Source organism: Amblyraja radiata, chromosome 29 (genome assembly GCF_010909765.2).
Source record: "Amblyraja radiata isolate CabotCenter1 chromosome 29, sAmbRad1.1.pri, whole genome shotgun sequence".
Taxonomy (NCBI): Eukaryota; Metazoa; Chordata; class Chondrichthyes; order Rajiformes; family Rajidae; genus Amblyraja; species Amblyraja radiata.
In genome coordinates, this window is record NC_045984.1 from 13,542,806 (window position 1) to 13,565,060 (window position 22,255).

The 22,255-nt window shown below is 41.8% G+C and overlaps 1 protein-coding gene across 1 annotated transcript; it reads right to left on the reverse strand.

The window, feature by feature from the left end:
- Positions 1 to 1,702: 1,702 nt before the first annotated feature.
- On the reverse strand, positions 1,703 to 10,278 carry LOC116989339 (cathepsin L1-like). The gene is made up of 7 exons (XM_033046610.1): positions 10,203 to 10,278; positions 9,454 to 9,557; positions 7,617 to 7,709; positions 4,960 to 5,181; positions 3,990 to 4,155; positions 3,647 to 3,749; positions 1,703 to 2,112 (listed from the first exon to the last, which is right to left on the reverse strand). Exons 2-7 carry the CDS (start codon positions 9,514 to 9,516, stop codon positions 2,016 to 2,018), a joined length of 744 nt encoding a protein of 247 aa, XP_032902501.1. The 5' UTR covers positions 9,517 to 9,557; positions 10,203 to 10,278; the 3' UTR covers positions 1,703 to 2,015.
- Between the last annotated feature and the right edge of the window lie 11,977 nt (positions 10,279 to 22,255).

Here is a 22,255-nt window from a genome sequence, read left to right on the forward strand (position 1 = left end):
ACACGGTATTGGGGGTTCAGTATTGATGTGGATAGAGAACTGGCTGACAAACAGGAAGCAAAGAGTCGAAGTAAACAGGTCCTCTTCAGAATGGTAGGCAGTGACTAGTTAATATATATAATATAATATAACAATTACAGCACGGAAACAGGCCATCTCGACCCCTCTAGTCCGTGCCGAACACATAAAATCCCCTAGTCCCATATACCTGCGCTCAAACCATAACCCTCCATTCCTTTCCCATCCATATAACTATCCAATTTATTTTTAAATGATAAAAACGAACCTGCCTCCACCACCTTCACTGGAAGCTCATTCCACACAGCTACCACTCTCTGACTAGTGGGGTACCGCAAGGCTCAGTGCTGGGACCCCAGCTATTTACAATATATATTATTGATTTGGACGAGGGAATTGAATGCAACATCTCCAAGTTTGCGGATGACACGAAGCTGGGGGGCAGTGTTAGCTGTGAGGAGGATGCTAGGAGGCTGCAAGGTGACTTGGATAGGCTGGGTGAGTGGGCAAATGCATGGCAGATGCAGTATAATGTGGATAAATGTGAGGTTATCCACTTTGGTGGCAAAAACAGGAAAGTAGACTGTTATCTGAATGGTGGCCAATTAGGAAAAGGGGAGATGCAACGAGACCTGGGTGTCATGGTACACCAGTCATCGAAAGTAGGCATGCAGGTGCAGCAGGCAGTGAAGAAAGCCAATGGTATGTTAGCATTCATAGCAAAAGGATTTGAATATAGGAGCTGGGAGGTTCTACTGCAGTTGTACAGGGTCTTGGTGAGACCACACCTGGAGTATTGCGTACAGTTTTGGTCTCCAAATCTGAGGAAAGACATTCTTGCCATAGAGGGAGTACAGAGAAGGTTCACCAGACTTCCTGGGATGTCAGGACTTTCATATGAAGAAAGACTGGATAGACTCAGCTTGTACTCGCTAGAATTTAGGAGATTGAGGGGGCATCTTATAGAAACTTACAAAATTCTTAAGGGGTTGGACAGGCTAGATGCAGGAAGATTGTTCCCGATGTTGGGGAAGTCCAGGACAAGGGGTCACACTTTGAGGATAGAGGGGAAATCCTTTAGGACCGAGATGAAAAAACCATTTTTCACACAGAGAGTGGTGAATCTCTGGAACTCTCTGTCAATGAAGGTAGTTGAGGCCAGTTCATTGGCTGTAGTTAAGAGGGAGTTAGATGTGGCCCTTGTGGCTAAAGGGATCAGGGGGTATGGAGAGAAGGCAGGTACAGGATACTGAGTTGGATGATCAGCCATGATCATATTGAATGGCGGTGCAGGCTCGAAGGGCCGAATGGCCTACTCCTGCACCTATTTTCTATGTTTCTATGTTTCTGTACAACATGAACTAGAATCCCCGCTTTATTACTTTCCATTTGTCGCAAGTGGGAATAATAGAAATCTATATCTTTGTGGTAACTATTTGAGGTCCACGCTGAACACTCTTTCTTTGTTGCTACGGCAAAACTCTGGCCCCTCATTATGAAGGTAAACTCTTTCGGGAAGTTTGCCTCGGACTAACGGCAAACTGCAATTCTTATGAAAAAAGACGATGGCTTCAAAGAATTTGAGTGAAGTTTCCCATTGTTTATATTATATGTGAATGGGCCAATTGCACCCTAAAGTGTTCCAGCTGAGTGTGCACAATCACAAAGTCATCAACCTTCATTATTTTTACTTCTTTTTATTTGCATGCAATATAATTGGATGAATACACCAAAAGTAAAGGATTTTGATAACCAAACATTCACAGAGCAGGAAATACTTCCCAACAACACGTTAAAATACACCAATCATTGGTTCTTGCTGTAAGAGTTGAGACTTGAGGAATTTAATTTTCTTGAGGTACAATCACCAAGTTTTAACACCCACTTGCTGAAGAGTTTAGCCTGTAATTCTACTTGAGCAATACACACAATTCTATAATAGCTGTCAGATTCTATTTCTTTAGAGAGCCAGATTTATCATTCAAATCGGCATATACTTAATATATTGGGTAGTCGACGATGGATGTTATTTTACACATGTTCTTGCCCATGATCATCTTCATGAAGCCGTTATCACCCCAAGTTTCTCCCCAGCTAGGAAAAGAAGAAAACCTATTAATACATGAAATAGCCTAATCTTACTCAGTTAAAACATTAGCAAAGTCTCTAAATTATTGTTTTCATGTACATTGTTGCCCAGGACTTTGATGCAATGACTATGAAATCTCAGCAAAGCCACCATTTCCTCAGAAGTCTGCGGAGATTTGGCATGCCACTGAATACTCTATCGACTTCTAGAGCTTGGTAATTCGAACACCGTGGAATGAAAAAAACCGAACGGATGTTGCACGGTCCATCACGAGTATTGACCTCCCCACCACTGAAGGGATTTATAGGAAGCACTGCCTGAAGAAGGCAGCTAATATCATCAAAGACCCACACCATGCTGGCCACATTCTCATCACATTGGTACCATCTGGAAGAAAATATGAGGGACCTGAGGACAGTTACCTCCAGTTTCAAGAGCAGCTTCTTCCCTTTAACCAACTTTTGGACTATCCTGCACAACACTAAACACAACCCCACCTCAGAACCGAACTACAATGTACTTTGCACTACTAAGATCGCACTACATACTTTGGCTTGCATTAATATGGTCTGGCTTACCAAGTGTAAATTATGCTCTATGGTATGTTTATTGTGCTGTTACTTTTAATGTGTCCATAATTCTGCAGTAAGTAAGAATTTCATTATTTTGATCCCACTGCATATGGCAAACACTCTTGAATCTTGATACTCTTGACCCATATAACAGTGAGACCTGAACATTTTAAAATCAATTAATTCATATCATCCCTAGGGCTCTAATCACTATGCACATCCTTCAATTCCATATTCCAGTTTTTGCCCTTCATTCACTTGCATTTGGCCTGTAAAAAACATACCCTTGAATCTTTTTAATGGCAGGTTCATCATATTTCTTATACCTACTTTGAAAATCTCTCTCCGAACTTGTTCATTATCTTCCACCAAGAACCTCATATTGCTTTTCTAACATTTCTACCACTGCTTAGCATACATAATCAGGCATGGCATAAATGAACTTCCATTTTTTTCTCCAAAAGGCAACACAGAACATTCCTCTAAAGATGCCTGAAGGAGTCTGAAGAAGGGTCTTGTCCCAAAACGTCATCTATTCCTTTGCTGCAGAGATGCTGCCTGACCCGCTGAGTTACTCCAGCTTTTTGTGTCTGTCTTTGGTCTCAAACCAGCATCTGCAGATCTGACTTAGACAACACATAGAACTTCCTGAACTCTTTAATGAACAGATGTCCTTCATCTACACAAGTTCTAAAACCTTACTCATTCCTCTTCTAAAATCTTACTCATGCCACAGAAGGCTGTGGAGGCCAAGTCAGTGGATATTTTTAAGGCAGAGACAGATAGATTCTTGATCAGCACAGGTGTCAGAGGTTATGGGGAGAAGGCAGGAGAGTGGGATTAGGGGGGAGAGATAGATCAGCCATGATTGAATGGCAGAGTAGGCTTGATGGGCTGAATGACCTAATTCTGCTCCTATCCCTTATGACCTAATGTTTCATTTTCTACTGCAGTATCGGTCACCTACCTGTTCTTAATGATCCAATATTTTTCAGTAGATGAATTCATATAACCAACCACTGTCACTGCATGATTTACAGTTTTGTTACAAGCAGGATCATCAAAGATATCTGTAAAAAAACATGGTATGGTAGATTGAGGTTTGCATACCTTAAATGAATGTTATGGCTGGGACAATATAGGAGGTTTGTGCTCTGTATATTTTGAATGCATTAAAAGTATATGATTGTTCAGCATGATTTAAACCATAACATTTACTACACCTGCACATAGTCCTTTCGTGAATATTCTGAAATATGATTTGAAGTGAAAAGTGAAGTAAAAATACTCTACACTTGTGGAATATTTACCTGTGCCTTTATATTGCGAGAATTTGCGTGACATGTGAACAGCAACAGAAATAGGCCCATGACTTTCCACCAACTGCATTAATGTTGTCTCATCTGTGTTCCTCAATCTCCGGTAGTCAGAGATTTGGCTGACAGGTGATGATGAGTTAAGACTGCAATTCGTTTGCTGCAGATTGCATAGGGAGGGGGGAAACAGTTTGTTAAGAAAGTCATTTTTAAGTTTAGTTAAAGATACAGTGTGGAAACAAGCCCTTCAGCCCACCGAGTCCGTGCTGAGCATCGATCCCCGCACACTAACACTACCCTACACACACTAGGGACAATTTTTATTTTATACCAAGCCAATTTTCTCACAAACCTGTATGTCTTTGGAGTGTGGGACGAAACCTGAGAGATTCCCGGAGAAAACCCATGCATATTACGGGGAGAACGTAGAATGTCAGTACAGAACTAATTATTGGAGGAGAAGGCAGACAAAAATGCTGGAGAAACTCAGCGGGTGAGGCAGCATCTATGGAGCGAAGGAAATAGGCAAAGTTTCGGGTCGAGACCCTTCTTCAGACGAGGCACTTCTTCTTCTTGGAGGAGAAAATCTACTGGCAAAGTTGATGGACAAAGTCCTAGGTTTACTGGGTAAAGTCTGATCACTCTGCAATAGTGGAGTATAGAAACATAGACATAGAAAATAGGTGCAGGAGTAGGCCATTCGGCCCTTCGAGCCTGCACCACGATTCGATATGATCATGGCTGATCATCCAACTCAGTATCCCATCCCTGCCTTCTCTCCATACCCCCTCATCCCTTTATCTTGTTTCAGAATGTAAATTGTTTAGCAGTCTTTAGAGTCAAGGATCTCCTTCGAACAAAGATAAATGGAGACTAAGTTTTAAACCAGAACATCTTACCCAAAGTGATAATAAGCAGGCTTATCAAACTGTGTAGCATAAAAACATTCAGACAATAAATGTACCTTTGCCTGATATGGATATGAAATACTACTTTCAATTCCTGTATCGCGTATGTAATTATATGCTCTGTACACCCATCCTCCAGAGCATCCACGTCCTCGATAACTAACGGCACAGTCAACAAGATTTTGCTCACTGAGTTCAATAAGATTGTTTGTATTATTGTATACTTGTCCTTCCACTGTGGCAACTGCAGTAAAGGCCCAGCAAGCGGCACATCTTTTCTGATTATAAAGCAGATAGAATGAAGATGTCAACAAATACAACATTGGAATTTCTATAACTTTAATCACAAAGTTCTTATTCTTACTATCATTTAATTATTATGTATTTGAATGCCAGGTATCAGTTCTACAGACATAGTTAGTGGCATTGAAGGTGTCCTCCAATTACTGAATTTTGAGCTACTCCACTTATCCGAATGCCAATAACATATTATGTCTTCCAAATCGTGCGCTCTTCTTCCATGTATCATGTTTTGTTTTACTTAGTTTAGTTTAGTTTAGTTTAGTTTAGTTTAGTTTAATTTAGAGATACAGCGCGGAAACTGAGCCTTCGGCCCATCGAGTCCGCACCGACCAGTGATCTCCGCACATTAACGCAAGCTTACGCACACTAGGGACAATTTACACTTAGACCAAGTATGAAAACCCAAGCCAATTAACCTACAAACCTGTACGTCTTCGGAGTGTGGGAGGAAATCGAAGATTTCAGAGAAAACCCACGTGGTCACGGGGAGAACATACAAACTCCGTACAGACAGCACCCGTAGTCGGGATCTGTTGTTGTAAGTGCTGTAAGGCAGCATTCTACCACTGCGTCTCCGTCCTGCCCCGTTTACTATAACAACTTTGCCTCACAATTTTCATGTCATCAATATTACTGGAAAAACAGCAACTTGTCATGGAGTCATAGACCCATATAGCATGGAAACAGGTCCTTCAACTCAACTTGCCCATGATGACCAAGATGCCCCATCAAAGCTGATTCAAATGCCTGCGCCTGGCCCATATTCCTCTAAACCTTTTTTGTTTTATTAGATTTCCGTGGGTGAACATGGCAAAGATAAGCATGTATTGAGCATTTTTATTCCACAAATTCTATGGAATTAAATGGGCAACTTATGAAATCATGATGAGATGCTATGGTGCATATAGAGAGTCACCATTCCAGCTGCTGATTCATACTAAAAATGCTTCAGAACATTCAACTATATTCATTCAATATTGATCTTAGTTTCAGTTTAGAGATAGAGCATGGAAACAGGTCCTTCAGCCCACCGAGTCCGCACTGACCAGCGATCCCTGCACGCTCTACCCTACACACACTGGGACAATTTACATTTATACAAAGCCAATTAACCTACACACCTCAAATGTCTTTGGAGTGTGGGAGGCAGCCGAAGCTCACGGAGAAAAACCCATGCATGTCACCGGGAGAATGTACAAACTCCATACAGACAAGCACCCGTAGGCAGGATCGAACCCGGGTCTCTGGGACTGTAAGGCAGTAGCTCTACCACTGCTTCACTGTGCTACCCTGACTCCCACTGAAATTTGTCCTTGCTAATCAGGAAGGTCTCACCATTATGATGTGCTGAATTGATCAGAGCAGGAATAAGGTATAATGAGAGGGTAGTTGGTGGAGCAGGCCGTGTGTGTTTATGAGGAGTGAGAAGGGTGCAGGCAATGGGGGCAGTTGGGTCATGGAAGGGTGGTATAATCAGACTTGTTCTTATCCAGTAGAACTTACAGTAATGAAAGGATTAGCTTTATCTGAAATCATGTAAAACAAACATGCCCATGAACATTTAAAAAGTACTATAGATGTTGGAAATCTGAAACAAAATGTAGGATCAAGCAAACTAACTTCAAAGACCAGAAATATTCATTGTTTTGCTCTCTAGGTAGAGAGCAAAACAATGACCTGACCTTCCAAAAGTTTCCTGCATTTGTTTTTACTTTACATACTAACTAAAGCTATTCGAGGGACATAGTCGAGAACGTAATTCAGTACCCTTACATGATTTCTGACGTGGTTGACACAGAAATCTACTCATTCTCACTTTTCAATAATGAATAGCATCTCCAACTGGAATCTGCATTCAGTTTAGCAAGGACTATTTTTGTTGCTTGTTTGTAGAAAAAAATCAGAGGGTAAGGAGTAAAAGATTTATAAGGGATCTGTGGAGAACCTTTATCAGCCAGAGAGTGATGGGTATCTGGAAAGCATCGTCGGAGAAAGTGGTGGCAACAGAGTTGCTGACAGCATTTCAGAAGTGTCGCAACAAGTACACAAATTGCCTACTGATTTTAGACTAAAGACCAACCGAAGGAGGGTGGAATTAATATGGATGGACACAAAGTGCTGGAGCAACTCAGTGGGTCAGGCAGCATCTCTGGGGAACATGGTCAGTGTCTGAAGAAGGACCCCGACCTGAAACATCACGTATCTATATTCCCCAGAGATGCTGCCTGACCCACTGAGGTCCACTACAGCACTTTGTGTCCCTTTGTACAAATCAGCATCCCCAGTTCCTTGTTTCTATTTAATATGGATGTGCTCAGTGTTGTGGCATGAACTATAACTCTCTGACTCGACTAAGCGTATTTGACAATTTACATACAAAAACAAGTGAGGCAATGAAGGTAAGAGGTACCTGGTTTTTTATGCCGGTAACATAGCCCTCATCAACCCAATTCTTCGACTGTGCAATTGTAGGCAATTCTTCCAGGCCAGCATCCAAGAGAACCTGGGAGAAATGTAATGCAGAATTAAATGGGGTCTATTTTCACAAAGTAGAAGGTAGCTCCAAAGGACCAAGTAAACTGATTTCATTTTCCATGGGTATATTTTGTTCAGTTTAAAGTTGCTAAGGCTAACAATTTAAGTGACCTTGATGGAGAGTTGAGAAAGGCAGCAGGATACAGACAGCCAATGTCGAATGATTTTTCATATTTCCAGTTTAAAACCCAAAGATTCTTCCAATTGCAATTCTCTCATTAACCTGGCCCGTAAAATGATCGTTGAAAAGGCTGTGAAAACTACAGAGAGGGTGCAAAGAAATTTACTGAGATGACTGAGGTGATGAAGGATACAAGATAACATTATATATCTTTCCTCCAGGAGGAAAGGAAATTAGGAAGACGTCTGCTCGAGATGTGCGAGACCATGATGAATTTACACGGGCAAATATGTGTCGGTTGAAACTGGTCGGGAGATATGGATTTAAAATGTTGAGCAAAAAGTACATTGTGGAATGTGATGATAAATATATTTTTTTAACGCAGAATGAGTTCACTGCCTGTGGGGACGATGGAAACAGAATCAACTCGTTTCTTCAAGAGGGAATCAGAATGGACTTGTTGTGCAGGGTTTCAGGAGCAAAAGTTCATGCATTCTAGGAGCAGAATTATGTCATTCGTCCAATCAAGTCTACTCCGCCATTCCATCATGGCTGATCTATCTTTCACTCACAACCCCTTTCTCCCACTTTCACCCTATAACCCCTGACACCAGATAGGAGCAATAATAGGAGTCTGGGATGGGTGGGCTTGGTCTGGACTTGCTCTGCCTGGAGCCAGCATGGTTTTGGTTGGCAAAACAGCTTCCTTCAATGCCATAACCATTCCATGATTTTATAGTTGATGGCCTCGTTCCTGGCCCGGGCAGAAATTAATCTCTTGTTTTCCATTTTTATTAATTAATTAGAATACTTTCATGACATTGAAAATGAAGGTCAATTTGAATATTTCAGGAAGGTGAAGCTATTTATTGTTCATTTTACCTCGAAAAGGATAATATATTTCAGAATGTTATTTTTTAGTTAATAGAGGTACAGCACAGAAACAGGCCCTTTGGCATCCGAGTCCGTGATCCCCGCACACTAACACTATTCTACACACTCGGGTCAATTTACAATTGTACCAAACCAATTAACCCACAAACCTATATGTCTTTGGCGTGTGGGAGGAAACAGGAGCACCCGGAGAAACCCCACGCAAGTCACGGGGAGAACATACAAACTCTGTACAGACAGCACCCGTAGTCAGGATCGAACTCGGGTCTCCGGCGCTGTAAGACAGCAACTCTTTCGCTCTGCCACGTTCCTAGTCAGGGAATTACAAAATCCCACAATACTGATGGAAGTAGTTTTGCCCATCGTGTCTGCCAGCTCTATGAAGAGCTATCTAGTTAAACCGTGTCCCTTGTTTCTTCCATGTATCCCAGTACATTTTTCCAGTGCAACTAACTACATTTTGGTAGTGTTATATTATTGGGACCATCCTTTCAGCCAATGCTTTCCACATTAAAATATCTTGCAATGCAAAATAAAATCTTTCAAGTTCCCTAATGGGTCTTTTGGATGTTTCAGTGAACAGAAAATCTGGAGACAAATTGTGAATAAAAAAAAATGACCAATCGAATGTGGAATCGACAATCTAATGTACTATCTCTTGAGTCACCTTCCAGGTACCCTTAATCCCATGACTTACCGAAGTAGCTGGGACCGTAGCGATAACACTCGAAATGAACATCACAAAGATGGACAGCTCCATGTTTGAGGTATCTGATGGATCAAATTTGCCTTTGTGAAAAGCTATAAGTAATAAAACACGTAGAGGGTGAAGTGAAGTTACAAGTTCACAATATCATATTCTTTACCTTCTTTATAAGAATCCCTCTTAATGGAGCAATATTGTTTCAGGGGGCCAGGTCACAGGTTCCAAATTTTAGTTCGTTACCAGATAGTGATTGAGGCCATTTTGTGGGACCGGTGTGATAATCCCAACGAGGTTCCAGCCATCACCACCCATTTCCCTTTACTTTGACCCAATGAAATACCATAGGGTTATTCCATTTCATTTTGGACATCTGATTCACAGACTTTGTTCTCTGCTTTGCCACAATCACAGATTGCAAGTGATGGCCTCTTGAGACAGTATCTTTGGGAGAGAACAAATGCTCTTTGTGCTATGTGACTACCTACGAGTTTATGTTATCTCCCCAAAGAGGCAGAAAAACAGAGCAAATCCATTCTGCAATTCTCCATTTTTATCATCTATATTGAGTTCATTTACACACGTCTTTGCCATCAAACAATCTCGTCTATGGGCTAACATCTCTATTAACATTTGCAATGGACATACATGCAGTCACATGGAAATAACACACAGACTGTTTTTTTGTTTAGCACTGTTGGATAAGAAAATTAGGTTTGCTCTGTCCATGAGAATAACCTTACCTTGTGACGGAGTTGCTTGCAAACTTGAGACTGAGCTGTTCCGTGTTGGAGTGGAGTTTTGGGATGGCTTATATACCCAAGGAAGACGCAAAAATAACCTTGCTAATAAGGTCTAAATTGCATCAATTGTAGGATAGTGTTCTAAGTCCATCATTACCTACTTCTGTACCCACCCTGATCTAATGGATTGTATCAATTTGCTCATGTGTTAATCCCATCAATTCGCACAAATGACCTAAAATCATATCATGATGCTCAAGTATGTTCTTTAGAGGCCATGGTAAGATGTATAGTGTTACTTCACAGTAGTCAATAGTGTCTTTTCTGTGTAGAACACTGCGATGGAAAACCGATCATGGTCATTCCATATTCGCCACGGTGCTGAGTTTGGGGTGTACACTTGGGGAGTATTCACCCCATGTTACATTTTGAATGTGAAGTTTAAAGATTTTTTTCTCTTTTAATTTCTGTGGAGCCTCGAGAATAAACCTCCATGTGACCAAAAGATGACACTATTTTAGCACATTTACATGAGGAACATGGAAACTACAGGAGTAGGCCATTCAGGCCTTCGGGCATTCAATATGATTATAGTTGATCATCCAAAATCAATACCCCGTACCTGCTTTCTCCCCACATCCCTTGATTCCGTTAGCCTTAAGAGCTACATCTAACTCTCTCTTGAATACATCAAGAGAGACTATTCTCCAATAGTCTGTAGTTTTTGTTGTTTTATTTATTGATTTGTTTCTGTAAGCAACAGGTGGATGATAATATAATCATAATATAATATAATAATATAATCCCATCCATTATATTATTATGATAGTAAAATCTATCTTCTATTTTGGGATTTCCCAGCATTGTTCTTTCCAGCAATGGTTTCACAACAGTAGTTTTCTGCCTCCTGTGATTGGTATCTGTTCAAAGCCTGTTCCCCACAATGGTTACAGGTTTTGTGCTAAAAGCCAACCTAGCTTTAATATCTCATCTCGTGCTATGGTTTCAATCACCAAGAAGAATGATGACTTGTTTCACAATTTAAGGTCAGCGTGAGACGTGTAGGAAGGAACTGCAGTTACTGGTTTAAACTGAAGATAGACACAAAATGCTGGAGTAACTCAGCAGGACAGGCAGCATCTCTGGATAGAAGGAATGGGTGATGTTTCGGGTTGAAACTGGGAGTCGGGAATCTAAAGAAGGGTCTCGACCCGAAACGTCATTGATCCCTCTATCCAGAGATGCTGCCTGTCCTGCTGAGTTACTCCAGCATTTTGTGTCTATCTTCAGTGTGAGATGTTATAGGCCAATCTTATTTTTCACATGTCCAACCACTTTAAATTAGCATTATTTTGTCCAGTGCATCTGAGGTTATGGTCGGAGTCTGGAAATTCTGATTCATGTTATTTTAATTGTCTACATCTCTCCTCTTCCAATCTAATAATATGTAAATGGTTAATATATCTGTTGCTAGTCTTTAGTTTAGTTTATTGATACAGCATGGAAAAAGGCCCTTTGGCCCACCAAGCCCACACCGACCACAGGCCACCTGTTCACAGGTATGTTATCCCACATTCACATCTGCTCCTTACACACTAAGGGCAATTTACGGAGGCCAATTAATCTACAAACCAGCACGTCTTTGGGATGTGCGAGGAAACTGGATCACCCGGAGGAAACCCAAGCGGTCACAGGGAGAACGTGGAAATTCCACCAAGACACGACCTAACATTAGGATCTAACCCGGGGCAATGGCACTGTGAGGTAGCAGTTCTATCAGCTGCGTCATTTTGCATCCTACAATATGCCTATAAACACCCTTTATCTTGAGACATTGAATTTTGATTTTTCGATCAGCAAAGCTATGCACAAATTATGATTTAATATCCTCAATCTTATTTCAGTTCTGCATTTATTTATCTCCCTGTGAAAGAACCTCCCATGGTCAGTTCGGCCACCATCTGCAGCTAATAGCTTGCTGGAAGAGACAGGATGGAGCAGAATGGTTTTTTCATGTGCCCACGAGGATCCTATGGTGAATTAGTTGGGCAGGAAATTGGAAGATAATTTCATTTGGCAATGCAAGAAAACTCAATCCATCAAGGCCTGACTGACTGGTCATCTTGAACTATTCCCATGTGAATCCAAATTTCCAGAGCAAGGCTGCAATAACTTTCTAGAAAGCTATCAAATCAATCCAGCTGCCACTGGTTTTGATATCAACAGAAATGTTTGCCAAAGAGCAATAGCTCAAACTCTGTCCCTTAAGCAACCATAGACTATTTGCAGAATTGTTAATATTGAGTATCTTTTCTTATTTAGAAACACAGAACTGCAGGTGAACTGCAGATGCTGGTTAATAATAAAGGACACAAAGTGCTGGAGTAACTTAGCAGGTCAGGCAGCATCTCTGGAGAACATGGATAGGTGATGTTACGGGTCGGGGCCATTCTTCCTTAGCCCCACGTCCCCCTCCCTTTTCATCTGTGCATTAATTGCCTCATATTGTGTTTTGAATTGAATTCTGTCTTTACTTTGTGTACTAGTCATGTCTCTACTATTTATTTCATTCCCCTTACATGTTTTTCCTCTACCTGCTAAATTTTTGTAAGGTGTCCTTGAGACTCTTGAAAGGCGCCCATAAATAAAATGTATTATTATTATTATTATTATTCAGACTCGACGTATCAGGTTGGGCCTCTTCTTCAGTCTAAAGAAAGGTCCCGACCTGAAAAATCACCTATGCATGATCTCCAAAGATGCTGCCTGACCCGCTGAGATACCCCAGCATTTTGTGTCCATCTTTTTTACTGTTCTGGAAGGCTGAGAGAACTCTAACAGCAAACCTGTTGTGTCGGCTCCACTAACTTCACTCAATATCTTCAGCTGAATGTAAAGTTAGATGGATGAGAAAGCAGCATATTGAAAGATCCTCTCAGATGGGTTGGATACATTTTTATTTATTCATTCGTGTCTTCCTTAGCTAGGCCAAGAGTTATTACATAATTGTCCTTGAGAAAGTGATGATGAGTAACGTTCTTTAAACCGTTGCAGTACTTCTGGTGATAGACTCCCATGGTGCTACCCAGTGACAATGAAGCAACAGGCGTACATTTAGTTTAGTTTAGTTTAGTTTAGTTTAGAGATACAGCGTGGAAACAAGCCCTTTGGCCCATGGACCAACAATCCCCCCACACTAACACTATCCTACCAACACTAGGGACAATTTACAATTTTATTCAAGCTAATGAACCTACAATCCTGTACGTCTTTGGGGTGTGGGAGGAAACCAAAGCACGCAGGTCACGGGGAGAACGTACAAATTACGTACAGTCATTACCCACGGTCAGGTTCGAATCCGGGTCTCCGGAGCTGTGAGGCCGCAACTCTACCGCTGCGCCACCGTGCCGCCGCACTGCCACATGGTCTCTTAGCTTCTGCTAAACGCATGCTCTCTGCCATTTCGGTACCTGGATCGAGTATGAGCTGATGAGTGGTTGTTGCCTGCACAACATGTCAAGTATATTTCAATGCCTTTAAGCATCAGGGAAATTAAACAACGATTTTAATGCGAAAAGACATGCCCAGAATATGAGTTTTACTTGTTACGCAAAGTGATTCTGTGAACAGCTACTCCCCAACTAGTGTCAGAAACTGCAAGGGTCACATCACAGACTTCCCAGCCTTTGATTTCAATGGGCAGCTGTTGAGAGGCAGCTTGCCTGCCATTTCTGAAAACATGCTGCTTGCAACTGTGAGCTGGTGGTGTGTCAAGTCAATGTACAGCAGTAAACAAATAGACCAGGAGTAGCTGTGGGCAGTAATGTCAGATGCATGTTTCTCGGAATCATAAGGCATTCCTCTGCTACTTTGACAGAACCGCTAACTCATTTGAAGTAAACGGATTAATGGTTCCATTTAAATAGCTGACAGAGGCAAAGTGCACAAATGTATGAGGCTTTTACTTGCTATTGTCATCAACGGTCACTTGCAGATGTATTAGACCCTTAGGTTCCTTTGCAGGAAGAAGGATTCCACCATCCACTCCATTAGCCACAGTACTTTGATCTAAAGCAAACAAAAGAGTCCCCTGCGGACATGTAATTTGTCCCAGAGTGAGCAATATTCAAAGGACATGGCTTTTGAATCTCCGTGAGGGAATTTGATTCGAACTTGATGTCCATTCTTGTTGCACATAATGAACAATCATCGTCGGCATCTTGACTGGCTTACCGCTCCAAAATCCTCCATCTTCCCGATCTGAGTGACAAAGAAACACAAGGAAAAAAGTTTTCACAAGCAAGTGGTGATAGAAACATAGAAAATAGGTGCAGGATTAGGCCATTTGACCCTTTGTGCCAGCACCGCCATTCAATATGATCATGGCTGATCAACCAAAATCCTGCTTTCTCCCCATATCTCTTGATTCCGTTAGCCCTAAGAGCTATATCTAACTCTCTCTTGAAAACATCCAATGAATTGGCCTCCACTGCCTTCTGTGGCAGAGAATTCCACAGATTCACAACTCTCTGGGTGAAAAAGTTGTTCCTCATCTCAGTCCTAAATTATCTCAGTCCCTTATTCTAGTTCTGGACTCCCCCAACATTGGGAACATTTTTCCTGCATCTATCCTGTCCAATCCCTTAGGAATTGTATATGTTTCTATAAGATTCCCTCTCATCGTTCTAAATTTCAGTGAATATAAGCCCAATCGATCCATTCTTTCATCATATGATCTGGAATACAGACTCGGAACCTTGTTAGAAAAATCCATCACAACCTTTCAAACGGGATTTCGAAAAAGAGGAAAAACTCATGACTACGTTCAAGGAGGCTGGAAGGAGGAAGGAAACGCACGGGGCCACAAGGAGAACATGCATACTGCACACAGCCATGCTCAGGATTGAACTCGTGCCTCTGGCACTGTGAGGCAGCAGCTCTACCAGCTGCGCAACCATGACACCCTATCGCGAGCCATCTTGAGTTTGGCTCCCTGTTCTGTTTTTGTTCTTTCTAGACCGCACTCATCAGCATCGGTGGTGTCAAATGCCCCATTTGCTTCTCAGCAATTTTTCCACCCATTGCACTGGCCATAGTTAATATTGCGGCTCTCAGCACCAAACCTCACTTTGCCTCCTTTACTTTGCTCCTCGTCTCTTGTTCTTCAAATATTCACGGAGGCATGGTGGCGCAGCGGTAGAGTAAGCACAGAGCGTACAGCGCCAGAGACCCGTGTTCGATCCCGACTACGGATGCTGTCTGCACGGAGTTTGTACGTTCTCCCCGTGGCCTCGTGTGTTTTTCTCTGAGATCTTCGGTTTCCTTCCACACTCCAAAGACGTACAGGTTTGTAAGTTAATTGGCTTGATATAAATGAATATTGTTCCTAGTGTGTGTAGCATAGTGTTAGTGTGCGGGGATCGTTGGTCAGAGTGGACTTGGTGGGACGAAGGGCCTGTTTCCGTGCTGTATCTCTAAACTAATAAAAAACATCCTTCACTGCATTCCAACCTTATATAACTTCATATTTTTATCACTGAGATATCCTAATTTCTCTTTCCTTGTGCTCTGCTTTGAGAACAGCTTCTCATGCTTCATGATAACAGTCTCAGTTTAAACTTATCTCGCCTTCATCTCTGAGTTGACTAGATTGCGGCCTACTTCTTGCACTGTAGAAATGTTCCCATCCACACCCAAGGCAATCTGCAATTCCCAATTCTCCCTATTCCCATTGCCACAACAAAGGCATCTTAATTCCATCCTTTGTATCGCTCCTCTTTTGCATCCACCTTCTCCTCGAAACCGAATTTCCAACAAATATTTCCAACAACTGCCTATCCACCTGCTCAGCACATTTTACTTTTAGTGTTAGTTTTAGAGATACAGCATGGAAACAGGCCTTTCGGCCCACCGAGTCTGTGCCGACCAACGATCGCTTGACCACTAATTCTATCCTATATACAAGGGAGAATTTTGTTATGTCCTCAACTTCACATTGGTTATTCTCGTCTCCCGTTAAATTATTTTCCCAAGCCATTGTGATTTGGACTTGGAGAGGAAATTGCAGGTTGACACTGCTCTCTTTACACTTCTTGGTGGTGTTTTTTTTTTCATTTGTGAAGGACAAAGAATTCTTGGTGAGTTTCTGCAGTATATTTTGTAGATGCCACAGTGCAGCAGCGGTGGATGAAGTGAATACTAAGCGTTGTGCGGTGTAGCAATGGCGGAGGACAACAACAGCTATGTTTGGCCAGGATACCCCGGCAACACCACCAGGACAACGGGCCTTTATGTGCAGGTTAAGAACGCTGCACTTACAACAACTTGGACTTGAAAATAGTGCCAAACCTGCGACTCTCGTATAGTATCTCAGTGTACTATTCCTATACACTTGTACTGAATCTGAGATGAGTTTATGTACAGTAATACTTTTACTAACCTGTATGCAAAAAAAGATTTTTCACTATACCTCAGTACACGTGACAATAGAGTACAATTGAACCATAGGGTATGAATCAAGAGGCTACTTTGACCTGGATAGTGTCAAGCTTCTTGAGTGTAAAGTGGAGACCATGCCCACCTTTGCTTGAGGATGTTGGAATGACTTTGGAGAGTCAGTAGGTGAAACAAGTTGCAAAATACCCAAGCTCTAACCTTTCTTGTGGCCAAACTATTTGTTTACCATTAAAATTATATCTGTGCCCCTTTCATCTAATCTGAGGAAAGACATTCTTGCCATAGAGGGAGTACAGAGAAGGTTCTCCAGACTGATTCCTGGGATGTCAGGACTTTCATATGAAGAAAGACTGGATAGACTCAGCTTGTACTCGCTAGAATTTAGAAGATTTGGGGGGATCTTATAGAAACTTACAAAATTCTTAAGGGGTTGGACAGGCTAGATGCAGGAAGATTGTTCCCGATGTTGGGGAATTCCCGAACAAGGGGTCACAGTTTAAGGATAAGGGGGAAATCTTTTAGGACCGAGATGAGGAAAACATTTTTCATGCAGAGAGTGGTGAATCTCTGGAATTCTCTGCCACAGAAGGTAGTTGAGGCCAGTTCATTGGCTATATTTAAGAGGGAGTTAGATGTGGCCCTTGTGGCTAAGGGGATCAGGGGGTATGGAGAGAAGGCAGGTACAGGATACTGAGTTGGATGATCAGCCATGATCATATTGAATGGCGGTGCAGGCTCGAAGGGCCGAATGGCCTACTCCTGCACCTATTTTCTATGTTTCTATGTTTCTATCTGTGTCAGACCACATCACCGACTGATATTATCTTGACGTTTCACATCCATGATACAATTTGCCTTTCTGTGTATTATGTTAGAGCCCCTAAGCCACATTTAATTAAACTCTAATTTTTCTAAACTGTACTTGAGATGTACTTTGTGATTACAAAAACAGCAACCCTTGACCTTGGGATAGGACTTATCCCCTGGGTTGACTCCCTTGGACATCATTACTCAACCAAAATTACTTCTAATTACGCTGTTCATCCATTAGCAGAAAATGCCACGTAAAGCAGTTAAAGAGGGTAGCTTTCTCATCTGCTGTAACTAGGCAGTTGAAAGCGCTTTAAAGTCTCGTGAAACACTGAGTAATAAATTAATATAAGATCTTCTGGGTACGGAGTCCCATAGTACAGAAACAGGCTCTTCAGTTCACCATATCTTTACCATCTATCAAGTATCAGTTTCATTTGAGTTTATTGCCACAACTACTGACGACTTACAGTGAAAAGCTTTTGTTGCGTGCTAACCAGCCTATCTACCTGGTACCTACGTATATGCGTATCTATACTACTATACTAATATACTGCTATACTATCTATAGCACTCCCATTTGCCAGCACCTGTGTATCACCTTGTAAGTCTGGCTGATTGAAGTGTTATTCAAGTGTAAGTGTTATGACAGTCTTTGCCACTATTCATTCATGCAGTGTTTTTCGCTGCCGCCACCTGTTATATCGTAACTGTCTGGGACCTTTTACTTTTGGGTTGAGTTTTACTTCAACCCCGGCAGGGATATTGTCCAGTTCTTGCTGCTTTTGACCGTGGACAGCTTCATTATTTGAGTGGTTGTGAATAATAATGAACGTTGTGCAGTTACCAGAGAGCATCCCTACTTCCGACCATAACAGTTGAAGCAGAGTGATGGGTGATGCAGCTAAAGTTGGTTAGGCCAATGACACTACCCTGAGGAACTCCTGCAGAGTTGTCCTGTGGCTGAGATGAAGGACAATGATCTGCATAAAGGATCAGGGCGACAGGGGCACAGCGGTAGAGTAGCTGCTTTCCAGCGCCAGAGAACTGAGTTCGATCCTGACTACGGGTGCTGCCTGCCTGAAGTTTGTATGTTCTCCTTGTGATCACGTGGGTTTTCTCTCGGTCCTAGAGTTTCCTCCCACACTCCAAAGATGTGCACGTTTGCAGGTTTATTGGCTTGGTAACATTGTAAATGGTCCCTAGTGTGTAGGATAGGTCTAGTGTGCCCAGGATCGCATGTTAGCACGGACTCGATGGGCCGAAGGTGCTAGTTTCCACACTAGTATCTCTAAACTAAATTAAATCAGTTTATCCTAAAATAATATGTGATTGTAGTGCACATCGTAATTGTTCTGAAGACCACTCATTTCAGGGTGGGTGAAGGTTAGGAAGGGAATCAGAGAAAATAACAAAGTGTCTTTAATGACAAGTAAATCCTGCCAGTGAGTCTGTGTAACTCACATAAGTGGAATTAGTAAAAAAATAGTTCTTCGATGTCATTTTGTTGGGGATTTGGCAAAACACAGTATCTAACTTCAACTGAATTTAGCTGCAACTTAGCCCTAGCGAACAGTAGCATTTTGACCAATTAATCACACAACTGTAACAAGGGCAGCTGGATTTCAGAGTGTTAATTTCTACTCATGTATAAATGAATTGTAGCTCTTAAAAAAATTAATTATCAAATTCTGCTTTATATAGGTTGTATATGTTGAAAGAACGATAAAAAAAGAGCAGACAATGATAAAGAAATGTAGAATAGTTCATTGTTGGCTGAGGGGAAGGTGACAAGGAGGTATACAATCAGTAAAATTAATCAGGTGATTGTATGCCTTTTAGTCACCTTCCCCTCAGGTAAGAATGACCCATTCTACATTTCCTTATCACCATCTGCTTTGATGTGTTGTTTTTACACCTTACCCCTCCATATCGCTAGACTCCTGTTAATCCTGGCCAGATTGGCGAGGCTAGGACTTTAAATGGGGTAAAAGATTCAGGGCTGCTGGGAGATTTGGTCAATTTGAAAGTGCTCTCTGTGGAACTGGGACGAAGCTGCAAAGTGGTGCCAGTTTGTCTAGAGCCTAGATCTAAGCTGCAGGAAAAGAATGAGAACATCTGCAGACCCTGTCAATTAGGTGCAAAATGAATAGAATGGATTGGATGACTGCAAATCAGACATACACCTTGTAAATAATTGTAAATAATGTTGCAGAGTTTCACTTTGTCGAGTGTTGATTGGATGAGGTATTGAGCCTTGTCTGGTTTTCTTGCAGATCAGGGTAAATGGTGCTATGTTTGCTTCCTCTGAGAAGCCCTGTTTGAATACAATCTATTAGCTACTGTATTATTGGGTTAGGGAAATGTCTGTTATGTATGGGGTTAATCGATATCTGTAATTGGATTGTAAAGAGACCACCCCCATGTGGTTCGGCCCCTCAAGATCCGAGGACCTATAAAAGTCCGCTGTCACGAGGTCCTGTGTCGATCTTCTGGGAGAGCGCTTAGGACTGTGTGACCTTCTGGAGTGTCTCTGTTTGAGCGAGGCCTAGAGGGCTTGAACAGGCAGATACGAGGATCGAACCCACGGTGGTTAGGTACAGTGGTGGGAACTGCAATTGTGTTTTGTCAAAATAAAGATTAGATGATCAAGTGCTTGATTCAGTGGTTTTTGACTGAAACAAGACTGGGGGAAACTTAGAACGAGCAATTTACACTCCCTGTCCCCTGTCACAGTCTGAAGAAGGGTCTCGAGCTGAAATTTCACCCGTTCCTTCTCAAAGGAATCAGAGATGCTGCCTGCTGAGTTGCACCAGCATTTTGCATCTATCTTTGGTGTATAACCAGCAGCTGCAGTTCCTTCCTACACAATAAAAATTCACATTTGACAATGACAAATATCTAAGTAAACACGGTCATCAAACAGGTATATTCAGTCAACTTACTCTTCTAGCCTGTGCAATATTGAGCTGCTCTACATATTACCATGGGGACATTTGATGGTCACAAAACCCAGACCTTAGTCTTTGGATAGGAAGGAACTGCAGCTGCAGATTTGGATTGAGACCCTTCTTCAGGTTGAGAGTCAGGGGAGAGGGAGTCTAAAGATATGGAAGGGCAATAAAAAAAGAGCAGACGATGATAAAGACATGTAGAATGGTTCATTGTTGGCTGAGGGGAAGGTGACAAGGAGGTATACAATCATTAAAATTAGTCAAGTGATTGTATGCCTTTTAGTCACCTTCCCCTCAGCTAACAATGACAGTGTGAAAACGACAGATTAAAGCAGATGCTGATAAGGAAATGGAGAATGCTTCATATGAAGGAAGGAACTTCAGATGCTGGTTTAACCAAAGATAGACACAAAAGCTGGAGTAACTGGCAGCTCATACTATATTACTCTGACATTTATTTCCATTAACTTCAACCTATACTTTGTTTTCAAGAAATGTGATATAATTGGTCTGTGGTTATTCTGCAATATGATGTCTATTATAATTAACCTCTAACACATTTACCGATAAGCAAAGTCTCAAATCCAAAGTAGGATGTTGGATATTTAAAACTTTGTACGCAATGTTCGTGCTTTTGCTTCTAACACCCAGAATCAAACATTGCAGTGATTATTGCTTATTTCATTTAATCAAAGGTCAGAAGTAGGCTCTTTGGTTGAAAGATGAAAGATTCATTGAAGCTTCCAATGCTTAGCGAAGGAAATTTATTTCGTTTTTGAACACATTTATTGGTTTTGGGCCTTTAAACAGAAAGTGGTTGAAATATGAAGCAGATAAAGATGGATCCATGGAGACAAATGGGGCTAACGTTGCAGGTCATTGACCTTTCAGATGAACCTTTACACGATACACCTGAAATCATGTGCACAACTTCATATGATCACCATAGTATCCAGACAATACCAATCATGCTGATTTCATATGACTTCAGATGCATTGCAGGCAAATGGTGGCACAGCAGTAGAGTTGCTGCCTTACAGCGCCATTGACCCGGGTTCGATCTTGACTACAGGTGCTGTCTGTACGGAGTTTGCTCAATCGCCCCGGGACCTGCATGAGTTTTTTCCGTAATCTCCAGTTTCCTCCCACACTCCAAAGATGTACAGGTTTGTAGGTTAATTTGCTTGGTATTTTTTTTAATTGTCCCTAGTGTGCGTAGATAGTGTTAATGTGCAGGGATCGTGGGGCGGTGCGGACTCAGTTGGCCCGAAGGGCCTGTTCCTGGACTGTATCTTTGAACTAAACTAAACTAACCAGGTAAAACTAAAACAATATATTCCATGGTCACAGTTAATAAATATAGAATTGAGAGGGTCAAGGTGAAGCTGTACAGTTTTATAGCTGGAGAACCCTGGTGGAATAAGCTTGGTATAATGGTTCAAAAATAAGTATGGTGGGCAAGTGAAGTCCAGGAGCTAGCTTTTGGTTCGATGAACAGAACTCAGAAATGTTTCAGGAAAAGATTCTGGACACAAAGTAATAAGAGGCAAAATTTGACTCCAGCCCTTCGATGCAGAAACACCACCGAGATGTGCTTTGGCCCAGAAGCATGAACTCTAGGCAGGTAGACTGTGGCAGTTGATGGAACCAAGAAGTTTATCACAAAGCTAAACAGGTAACAGATGCAGTGGGTGAGGGCTGAAGTTTAGAGATGCAATGGAAAGGTCTTTGAGTTTAGTTTAGCGATACAGCGCGGAAACGGGCCATTCAGCCCACCGAGTCCTCACCGACCAGTGGTCCCCGCACACTAACGCTACCCTACACCCACTAGGG

What these genes read in the sequence shown, in the direction of transcription:
- LOC116989339 (XM_033046610.1), bottom strand. Translation starts at nt 9,516, where the DNA reads ATGGAGCTGTCCATCTTTGTGATGTTCATTTCGAGTGTTATCGCTACG. An exon ending in TTACCGGCATAAAAAACCAG is followed by an intron (nt 5,182 to 7,616) that starts GTACCTCTTACC and finishes CTTTATAATCAG; the next exon opens with AAAAGATGTGCCGCTTGCTG. An exon ending in CATATCCATATCAGGCAAAG is followed by an intron (nt 4,156 to 4,959) that starts GTACATTTATTG and finishes TGCAATCTGCAG; the next exon opens with CAAACGAATTGCAGTCTTAA.